At 35.3% G+C, this 12,071-nt stretch overlaps 1 protein-coding gene across 2 annotated transcripts in view; it reads right to left on the reverse strand.

Annotated features, from left to right (window-relative positions):
* Positions 1 to 761: 761 nt before the first annotated feature.
* ankrd12 (ankyrin repeat domain 12) overlaps positions 762 to 12,071 on the reverse strand; it is a 215,646-nt gene continuing 204,336 nt past the window's right edge. For both annotated transcript variants that reach the window (XM_039754778.1, XM_039754777.1), the window contains 4 exons: positions 8,062 to 8,160; positions 7,689 to 7,832; positions 7,134 to 7,229; positions 762 to 1,170 (listed from right to left, as the gene is read on the reverse strand). In XM_039754778.1, the coding sequence (XP_039610712.1) occupies positions 985 to 1,170; positions 7,134 to 7,229; positions 7,689 to 7,832; positions 8,062 to 8,160 (525 nt within the window). In that variant the 3' untranslated portion in view covers positions 762 to 984. The remainder of the gene's footprint in view (positions 1,171 to 7,133; positions 7,230 to 7,688; positions 7,833 to 8,061; positions 8,161 to 12,071) is intronic.

Genomic DNA, 12,071 nt, shown 5'->3' on the forward strand with positions numbered 1-12,071 from the left:
GTCAACATACAAAATTGAGAAAAAAGCTGAACGATGCTCAGTGTGTATGGCAGACCAATAACTATGTATGGAACAATAGTTATGTAAACTTCACTACAGTCAACAATACACCTTTGTAGAAAGAGTAGAAATCAGTAATGCATGCACAGCATAAACATCACAAATCTAAAACGTTTGCAATTATGGAACAAGTAAAAATCAACACATGCTTTAAAATTAGGCCAACAACACAAGACAACCAATATAAAACTTTGGTCCATTAAAACATTAGACAATCTGAACATTTTAACAATCAAAATATCTATTCTCTTTTTTACAAGTTAAAAACAATAATTACATGTCTATTTACAAATGCACAATCATATGTATAAAATAAGTTATTTAAAAAAAGAATACATTTAGATAACATCATATAGTCTGTACAATTATAAACATCTTCACTACAAAGTGAATTTTCTTTTTTTAGTTCGTTGCTCTTAGAACTTGTGTGGCAATACAGAGCGACACTTGATTGTGGTGAGGAATCCTGCAAACACTTTGCAGTTGCCTGACCACGAGGTGCTCGTGTGCATTTACTAATGGCTGAATTCAGCCATTCACTCTCCTGGCTCTCCTTATTCAGCAGCTTCCAGCGCCGCAAACTTCAGCTTCCAAACCAAGTGCTTTCGTTGCCTACAGGGCCATGGGTATTGTGTTCTCCACTGCCTTCAGCTAGTTGCAAGCAGGTCCCATTTGCAAGGTTTCCGATACTCTGTTTAGTGTTTTTTTTTTTTTACCATTAGGTAAAAACAAAGATTGATGCTTAAAACATGAACCTTACTCTTGGAGCTCACGGACTGTAAACTCATTTTGCTTGCAATAGTGCAGGGTGTGGTAAGGGCTCCGGTATGATGAGTTGGGTAGTTTTCCTGCAACTTTTCCATCACAGTGGTGTCTGTTGTCCTGCTATTTAACAATATGCTCCACTCTGTAGGGCTCCCATTATCATATAGGTGTCAACTCAAAGTCGTCATTGACATCAACTAGTGGAACATAAAATTCTGGAATCTCAAAAATACTAATAGATTTATATGTTGCAGGGTCAAGTTCTTGTAATTTGAGTTGCCATTCCAGTCTCTGCACAGCATTCAGAGCAGCAGCTTCATGCTGCTGCCTCATAAGAAGGCAAGTCTAGTAAAAGGAAAACGAAAATATTATCAGAACACAATTATATCAAAAACTTATTACCCAACAAATGGTGCATTAAACATATTCAAATAAAACAATGAAACCCTTGGGCATTTTGGCTAGCAAAACACAAAGCTATAGTAAAGGAATAATCAGTATACTAGAAAATAGGTCTTCGTGTCAACTCCTAGACTAGAATTACTATGCATTTGCTTGACATGCAAATTACTCCTCACCATCATTAGTCTACTCTCTCTCTTGGTCACACTGTTCTTGCATCAGTCAACATTCACATTACCTCTAAATTGTTTCATTAGTTGTGATGCCACACTTTTATACTTTATGAAAATTAGGCATTACCTCTTTCTAGTCAATATAACTGTGTAATGCAAAGGCTGTTTCCAACTGACGGTACTACTGAGCTCATTTAGGTAAAGGTTTTTCCATTGAAAACACTTGTGTGATATATGGAAAGCAATAGCTAAAGTGGAGACACATTATGCTAACCTGGTTAATCTCAAGTTGGAATGGCTAACCAAACAATCACAGGACAGGCAGGCCACTATGTAAAGTCAGTGGATCATTAAGGCATCAGTGAGACACCAAGTACATAAACTTTGGAAAATCACTGCTACAGTTAAGTAAACAATGGCTGTTTGTCTCGTGAAAGTGGCGATCATCTATGCCAAGATGACAGGGAATATCACATAAGACAGCTCATGAAAAATGTAACATTAATTCTACAGGAGATTGATTGCACAAGCCAAATTTAATAAAAGTTCAGTGATTCTTAGTAAGAAATAAAATATCCTTAATCTGTACTTTTCATCTCAAATACTTCTATGCTCCACATTGCTGAATTAAAACAACTTATTACCAAGTACAATAGACAGCAATGACACAAAATGTTCTCATTCTTTTAAGAGTTTATCTGATAATTTATCTAGCAGATAAGGACATGTCTTGTACATCTAAGGATATTCACAGATACAATACTTACTACAATGCACATTTGTGACTGTCTTTAAGACATCCATTGCTAAGTAGAAAACCATGGATTAACAGAAAAATGTGGCTTATTTTGGAGGAATGACTGAACATTTTTAAAGTGCTTATATTTTTAACGTTACGCAAGTGTAGAAAATTTAAAGCCTTGATTAGAAGGTAGGCTAGGCTCTCACAATTCATTTCTTTGGGGAAGAGGAAGAAAAAAAAAAAATGCCAAAAAGCAGTTCACGTAGTATTCTGGAATGGGGGAGGCATAATTTCTATGATGACAGTAAGTTTAGAGGCAACAACTGCTGATAGGATAATTTACTTCTGATGAAATTAACACTAATGTATGTTACTACACTATGCAACATTAAGTCTAGGTTTGCATGCTTAATTTAAACATACTAAAATACACAAATGCAAAACCTCACCTTTACATTTACCAATTAGCAAAAGTCATTCAAACACCTAGAAAATGTTAAAGAACGTCACTGATATGCTACTGGCTGCTGATAATTCAGACATTAACTGAAGTTTAACCATTTATACATATGTCTATATGTTTTGTGAAATTCTGTTGTTTGGAACGAAGGAGTAATGTGATGACCAGCCCCGCAAAGAAGGTATACAGACACTCTCAAAGGCTGCTTAGAAGGAATAGTTAACCTGCAAATATTAGAATATAAATAGATAAATATTAGAATATACATAGTGGTAAATAGACAAGTCACATTCAAAAAGTAAGTAATGTAATGATGTTAGTGCAGAAATGGTCAAGTATGCTCTAGTCATTTAATCTAAGAAAAAAAACGTGTGCAAGGAAGACAGTGTTTTTAGTTTTCTGAAATGCCTCCAAATGGACAAGCGGGAAAAAAAAAACCAAAACATATTTAGAGTCAATGAAAACTGTCAAGGATTTTAAAATATCTACTCAGATAAACACAAAAGAAAATCAGTTATTTTATCTCTATATATAATCTTCATTTGGATCTTGATCTTTGTTTGTCCGCGAATGAATTAGAAGAAGAAGCACTAGAAGGCAGTAGAGAGACAGCTAAAACATAGGCATTGCATTAAGAATCTCCTCCAGGCTTATACTACTGAAGAGTGTAGTACGCCAGTCACACCTCAAAACACAGACATTCAAACTAAACAAATTGTTGTGCTTTATTAACTAAAGAGATCTTCATTTAGATCTTGATCTTTGTTTGTCCGCGAATTCCACGCATGCGTAGACCACCTTCCAGTTTAGTACATTGTTGTTACTCACGGATGTCAACAATGTGCCGGAATAACGAAAGGGGTGGTGGACAGTGTTACGCTGGTTAGCTCCTGAGGCCTGGTAAGAGAATGAGATTGGCGAAGATAAAAGGTACGTGCCTACGTAACATATGAATGAAAGAAAGACAGTGGGTAAAATGAATGACAACGTAACAGCACGTTCTGGAAATTATTATTGTTACGTTGTAGCCGGCGAGTGCTGCGCGTTTTCACAGTTGTACCATGGCATGCTCAAATGCAAGTGAAGTGATCCCTATTTATGCTTTAAAGAGCCCAGATACCTATGTGTCCCCCTTTTATAACCATTGCTCCGTGCATATTGCCTTACTCTTTGGATTGCCACAAAGCAACCTGCGAGATTGGAGAAGGGTTGAGAAGACATCGTGAGAGGAAACAATAGCGTTGTGAAAACGAGACGGACTGTGAACGGACAGAAGCAGAAATGCTCCTACACCACCACATAATTACTATTCGGACAGTGATTCCGAGTAGGCCGTTCCTATTGAATCAATGTCCAAAGGTTTTCTTTTGTAATTTTGTTTCCCTTATAAAAAATCATAATGCTGTGTGACGAAGGGCCCAGCTCACGACTGGCAGCCGCGTTTAAACAGGGAGCCCTTCACAGACAACTTTAACACGTGCAAAGTAGTTGGGCGCACATGGCTAGTGTATTATATATACACAGTATACATCAGCTTATAAGCATGGTAGCACCCAAGACTTTGACTCTCCGTTTCTGAAAATGATGTTCCTCAGTATAGCTGGTAGAAAAGTAATTACATCCTGGAAATCTTTCATTCTTTGCTAATCTACACCCACAAATGTCATCTTATAATCCTTTATTTGAAGTATTAAAATGTGCTATGATACATCAAATGCTATAAATATATAAGAGGAAATGAGAAATGTTACAAGTATTAGGCAAGAAAGGACATTCCAGACAGAGGGCGAGAGAATTAAAGGGAACCCCCCCATAAGATGTGGGTACAGAGGATAGCAGAAAGTAGAAATTTAAGGACCAATCCTGGGAAAAACATTCTGAACTTGCAAAAATAACATTTAAGGTCCACATTCCAACTTTAAACAAAAAATGGAAACTACTGCTGTAGTCAACTATTAACAAAACAGAGTAGTTATTGAAGATAGGAGTCTGCATGCACCATTTAAAACTGTTTCTCCAAACATACTGTATAACATTGGGATATGTCTATTGCTTAATATTTGAAAAGAGAAAGTATTATAAAATGTAAATGAAAATTTGGATCAAGTATAGGGTGGGTTGATCTGGCCAGACAAAGAATATATGCCCAATGATGTGAACTTTACAGTGTAAACGGAAGACGTGCTTTGTTCTTTAGGTCTCATTGCTTAAAATAAATCTAAAATTAGTTGAGTCACCTCAGACTGAGAAGAAAATGGAAGAGAAAACATTAGAAAAAAACAGAAACACAGGAGTGGCAATAATCATTTTTCACAGCAAGTCATTCCTGAGAAAAGGGTTAGTTCATCAAGAGTGATGGTGGCTTTTTCACCTAGCTAAAGACTCAAGAGGGGTCCCTTCATACAAGGGCTGGAGTCGGGAGAGAAGGAGATGTGGTCTTGGAGGAGGCGGCCTGAAGAGGAAGAGCCATAGTGTGAGAGACCTGGACATTTGGGGACTTTGGGGGTTTGTTGTGCACTATTGTAAATATGGAACTGCATATTAAATGTGTGTTGGGTGAATTGAACGTGTCCGCGCCACTTACTACTATATATACATACACACACACACACACACATATATATATAGATGTTTAAGTCACTGTCTTGCACCCGAGAGAAGATGCAGAGTTCAAAGGCTTCCAGAAAACCAACATTATTCTAATCAAAAAAGCCAGCGTATTTATTCAAGTTACGCAGTAGTTAGCACCAACAAAAAATGGTCCCAGATAATCAGTGAACCAGCAACAGGGATGCATGTGGGGAGCGAATGATAGCTCTTCTGTGGGATCTAACCGAACAGGCTACTTTAGCACAAATTTCTGAAAAACATAATGCTGGTCAAGAGAGGGTGGTGTCAGAATACACAATGTACCTGCATATGGGGCTACATATTCATAGACCAGAAAAACAAGTCCTGGAGAAACTAGTCCATACCATAGAGGCCCCAGCTCGCAGATCTAATGATCTGCTGCCAATGTCTTGGTGCCAGATACCATAGGACACCTCCAGAGGTCTTATGGAGTCTATGTCTTGAAGGTTCAGAGCTGTTCGGTGGAGTGAGGGAGACTTGCACAATATTAGACAGGCATTTTTAATGTGTATATAAGAAAACATGACTGATTCTGGATCACAGTGTATTATGAATAGATCATGGCAGGTATTTTCTCCTCATCTAATTACTTGTTCCTATACTTAATAGGACTTTTTTTTGCTACCTTATATAAGCCATGATGTTATGTAAAAAGTTTTTTGATTAGGTTTAAACAGCAGCACAGAGGAAGAACAAAGTTGGATTTTAACTCTCCTACTCTAACTGATAAAATGTGTGTTTGAGATTACACATGACAAAGTTTTTGGTGGTTCTTTTTGGATCTACAAACATAAAATAATGACAGAGATGTGTGAAAAAATATGCAGGCTGTGCTATTTTTGCCATATTTGTAAATTAAAAGGGCACAACTTGACTAGTGTTCTGGGGGTTGCTGTTTACATGATAACCAGTACAAATAAATGTAGACTCCTATATACATATATACCCATTACTGCAGAAGAGGAGAAAAAAAAAAAAAAACAACTATAAATTAACTAATTTCTACTGAGGGAAATGGGGGCTAAACAAACTCACAGATGTAAATTGCATCACAGCATTTCATTACATTTAGTCAAATATTAAGATTTTAGTTTTACACATTTTTTAATTGAAAAGCTTGTATTATTGCCATTCAGACAGAATATAAATAATGATAAATACTGGCTAGAGTGATACATTTACCTATCTAGTTCCTGTCTTAACATTTTTTGAGTGTGGTGCTGCTTATATTCTTAAACTTTCACACAGCACATCTTAACACTTTGAAAGCAGAGTTGAATTTTTCTGAAAGGGTGACTAACTTTTAAAGAGTTCTATGTGCACACAAAGGATGTATTGTCAATTTTCACAACCACTGATTTTCTTTTATGATGTTTATAGCATCTCTAGGCCTATTGCATTTATCTTGCTTAATGCTGTTCTTTTATTAAAGCTTTCCAATGCATTATTAATTTATGCTGAGACAAAATTGCAAATGTGCAGACTTGTTGCAGATCAAAGAAAGCTAAATTTAAGACAATTTCAGGATTTTATCTTAAAAAAGAAAGAAGCAACAAAACATTACTGCTGTTTATCAATACCAGAATAACATGCAACTCATTAAAAAAAAAAAAAAAATTCAATTAAAAATTGCTGCTATGAGGAATGATTTGGAGTCTCATGTTGCTGCCAGAACGAAGTTTAGGGATTTTTTTTAAGATTTAAAAAAAAAAAAAAAAATTTAAATTCAGAACAGAGATCAGAACCAATGTTAAAATGCAAAGAATAACGCACACCGAGACTCATTTAATTAGTGTTTGGTAGCCCTTTTTGTATAAACTGCTCCTTAAAAAAATCATAAATAATAAGCACTGGTGTGCCAACCTATAGTCTACCTATTTTGACAATATCATGTACTTACCTTAAGTTTGTCAAATTTGTCATCAACATCTTGCAACCATGACATAAACTGCCGAGCATTGAAACGATCTCTAACAGATGTCTTGTTGTCATCAGTCTAATTCCAAAAAAAAGAAAAAAAAAATTAAAATCCAGGCTTTATCATTCTTCTGGAAGTCACGAATATCAACAATAAGGTATTTTTGAAATAACACAGAAACACTGGAACTGACTTTGACATAAACCTACCTTATTTTTGGTGTTTATTCAGATCTAAACTGACATGTAAAGAGAATATTTTTCCATGCAAATAACTATTAAAATTCTTTATGTGGAGGTCATTGTTCTGGCAGCTAACTGATAAGGTAAACGTTCAAATTCAGTAGCTGTATATGAGTTAGTCAAGTTTAAGGAAGGTCAATCTTTTACCCCACTTTAAAAAAAAATCTGATAACATACACATTTTAACATAGAGAAAAAAGTCAAATAATATTTTACCTAATTAATTCAGTAAATATGTTAATTGCATAAAACTTCTAAAAATAACTAAAACTTCTTATAAATAAAATAATTGTACCTGTGAATCCTGTGGCATATTGTAAACTTCAGCATCCAAGAGAACAGTACATGCACTGAATGGAAGTGTCTGATTAGCCAGTGTTCTAGCAGCTCGGTAATGGACACGAAGAACTTCTTGCTCATTGGATACAGTAAGTTTATCCTGAAATATTGAAAACAAATTAGCATTCCTGCTAATCACATATATCATATGGAAATTAACATATTTTTATATATATATATATATATATATATATATATATATATATATATATATATATATATATATATTAAATAAATAAACGTGTAAGTTGAGAGTACTACTACTAAATTGCATTATAAGGTGGTCTGGGTTAACATAACATTAATATTACTTTGTCTACTTTTCTTACCCGCTCAATACTGTGTTGTAAACGAAGCTTCATTCTCACCAATTCTTGCTGTTTGAATAGTTCCTTTAATGGTTCTAACAACGAAGGAGGTGGTGTTATCTATGAAACAAAAAGTTAAATGGCTGGACTGAAAATCAAAGACGCACAATAGGATCTGCTTAATCTAATCAAATATCAAAATATAAAGACAGCTATGCTAAATACAAAAACATTTCTTCCACATTTTGGTGGAAACTTGCATCAGGTTTTAGCACTGTCAACATTTATAACACACCCACGTGAAAATTCTGAAATAATGTTTAATTACTCTTAAGACTGAACATAAACTGTACTATATTCTAAAAAATGTTTCTTCCTGCATGGATAAACTTGAATCACATTTTGTCATGTTCTTCCCCCATGTTGATCATCCAGAGTAAATAAAGTAAGCATATATTGAGAGGAAGGAAAGGCAACATTAACTCCAAACATAAACAAAACAGTTTGTTTCTTTTTTTACTTCAACCTAAAAATACTTACTACTGGGAAATTAACTAAAGTCAATGAGGACGGACAAACTCTTACTACTATTTTGGGTTATTGACACTTAACAGGCAGATCAGAGTTTGCACCAGAAAGGACTGTCAGTAACACTGTCTTAGTTCCTATTATGTTTAAACCATACATGTCAGAGTTCACATTATACATATTTTCTATATATTCCCAATCAGTTGTTTTAAACAGTGATACTTTGGGGAAGCACCATAAGAAAACACAAGAAACAGCAACATACTTAAGTTAATTTGGGAAGGCTGGCTCTGTTCTGGGTACTATCCTGGACTGGAGGAAACAGCAGAAAGATGGATGTCTCCTAAGCTGCAGGCTGTCACGAGTAATACTGTGTTTAACATCACCTGCTTAATACCCTGTTCAGCCTAAAGAGCATCTTTCTTTAAGGTGGACTCGTCTACAGTGCTCATTACAATAAGCAGTATGACTGGACTATTGGTTGCTGTTAGATGTGACAAAATATCCTTTGGATAGACAAACCTTTTTGGTATTGATATTTATTTACTTATCTTCCTAAAGCATAAAGTCACAAGTAGACTGCAAAGCTTCCGTTGTTTGATTGACACGGGCATGTTCACTAAGTACATGTGTACTGAAGTGACTTTAGCTGCAGGTGGAAGCTCCTGTCACACCCTACGCAACTGTGTTTATTCGTATTCAGAAAAAGACCCCAGTCGCCCCATGGGAGAAAGACTTTCTGAGACTAAGGTCATAAAGCTTATGAAACCATTTTTGGACAAAGACAGAACCATAAAGATAGTTGTGTAGAGCTTCCACCTGCAGCTGAAGTCACTTCAGTACACATGTACTATGTCAGCATGCTCGTGTCTATCAAACACAGGACGCTCTGCAGTTTACTTTTGACATTACGCTATAGGAAGATAAGTAAATAAATCAAGGTAAATAACATTCTATTTGGCTTTTATATAAGTAACATATAAATGTTTCTTATGTAAAGACCATCACAAAAAATAATCACAAACACTTTGCACAATACGTTGGCGAGCTCTGTAAGCCGTGCTGCTTCGCTGGAGGACAGGTGTGGGGGCAGACTAACTGGCAGGTTGACGCCCGATCACTGGGTGCATCCAAATGGTGCCATTTTTCGCCTTTATGCCTGGTGCAGCTGTGTTGTTCTTACATGTGAGTGGACGTTTCTTGTGGGGGGATGGGTGCTTCTGTTCCCTTTCTCCGATGTAGAACCCTCGTCCTCATCCGAGTTTACCTCTGTTATAGCATGTCTATTTGAAAACTAGCAATGTCAGATCAGGGCAAGTGTGACTGAGAGAATAAAACTGAATTAAAAAAAAAAACAAAAAAAAACCCGCTAACCTTTACAAGTACCATACATTTACACTGGCTGTTACAGGCTCAAATCAAATGTATGTTTTTACTGTATAGTAGTAACAGTAAGAGCAGCTCACTACTCAAAATATTTATTTTGGGATGCAGTGAGGCTCGAACCGGCGACCTTTTGAATAGGAATCAGCAGTTCTTATAGCTGTACTACCAAAAAAGTCTCAACAACTAGCCACACTAGCCCAATTTCTTTTTCTTTGGTTATAGTCTTAAATAAAAGTGCACTTGATCTGTTGTATTTGTACCTTTTGTGAAAGTGCTCATTTGATTTTTGGACTTCAGTCTTTACACCTTATACACTTTATGTCAAAATTTTGTTGTTAGTACTAAAACATGAAAAAAGTTTGTCTTTTAAGTATGAGTGTTCAACATTTCTTGCATTTCCTGTTATCCTACACTTACATAGATCTTTGTAGACACAGAACACACACGAAATGCATGTGTTCCAAATAATGATACATTTTTTTAGCCTATACAGCTCTTGGTACCTGAGTCCCTGATCAACAAGGTCTGAACTGTGAGAGGTTTTTGTACTTTCTGTGGCGGTGGCAGAATGGGATAGTAGGCTGCTTGAGCTTAATCGACCCATTTGCAAGACCAAAGACGCTGACAGAGAGGTGCGAGCGGATTTAATGTGGGCCGGATTTTTTCGTAAGCTTTGGTAATTCTAGTGTTAAATAGATTACACAGTTATTTTATGCATTTCACTATTTAGAATTGAGTGTGGTTTGTGTAATATGTAAATATCTGTAACATTATATTTATATATATCTATATATAGATCTACACATTCCCTATATTTCTATTTAATGATTTAAAGATGTACGGTTTAGAAATCACAACAAATATTTTGCTCTTCAAACAGAAATTAGTAATTGCCTTACAAATGGCTAATATTTTGTAATTGATTAAATAAATAATGCATGCATCAAGCATTTTCAAGTACCTACTATTTGCATTTTGTGGTCTGCATCTTTAAAAGAGCTGATCATCAAGGGAAGGACTTGAGTACTTTATGCCTGCTCTCATCATAAGTGGAAGTGGCATTATTGAAAGCAAAATTGTGAGTAAACAATAATTCTCTTTCTGGCAGACAAGCAACTTACAAGTATTTTAAAGAATCTGGGCAAAGGAAGTTGACTTCTCAGTGTTCAATGGTTACAACAGAAGTTTAAGTGATATAAAACTGAAAAATTACTCTCTAAAATAGTAACTATCTAGTACTTATATTTTATAAATTATTATTTTGTATGTTACTGTCAATAGCAAGAGAGGCTCATACCTGCAAGGATAAAAGCCACCTGTTACAGATATACAAATGCAAATGTGTACATACATGCATTATATTACTCATATACTACTGAAAGCTGTTGCATGTAATTTTAAAGAAGGCATCTTGTGATGCACTATTATTCTTTTTATTTTTTAAAGAGAAATCAATTTATTATTTAAGGAATTGGTAGGTAGTTGCCAAGAATGCATGTGTGAGAACATTCATGTGCACTCTGCATCTACATCGTGTGACAAAAAAAAAAGCATTTTTTAAAAAATGTGTTTTTTGTAAGCAATGTTAATTTTCAGTTTAGTGAGACAATTACCAATGTATTTAATACTCCACCACATTTTAATAAAATGTCCCGCAAATAGTAGAATTTTATTAAAAGATATAAGCCTAGCTGGGGTGATCTGTAGTTTGATATGTAATTTAGTAAATTCTTTCAGATGCTGTCTCAGAGGTTAAAGGGGCACTTCTCTACAAGGTGACAAGAAACAAAAGATAGTTAAAATGCCTAAAAGTTTTTAACAGTCCAGAAAACATGTAGGAGGTTGAATTGTGAGGTACCAAAGTTTTGCTTTTGGAAACTAAAACACAAATGATTTTGGTGTAAACTACACAGCTGTCTCTCAACATAAGATTATTTTTTCAAGATTAGCTTATTTTAATTCCATATCTATTTCTTTACTTATAACAAGGGGTTAATGTTTAAGTGTGAATGAACCTTAAACCTCAAAAGTGAATGTAGTCGGGTCATGTTACTGGATTACTCCAAGGTGAGCAGGCCTTGGAAAGAACTATGTCCAACTATAAATCTTAATGTGGA

Source organism: Polypterus senegalus, chromosome 5 (genome assembly GCF_016835505.1).
Source record: "Polypterus senegalus isolate Bchr_013 chromosome 5, ASM1683550v1, whole genome shotgun sequence".
NCBI lineage: Eukaryota > Metazoa > Chordata > Cladistia > Polypteriformes > Polypteridae > Polypterus > Polypterus senegalus.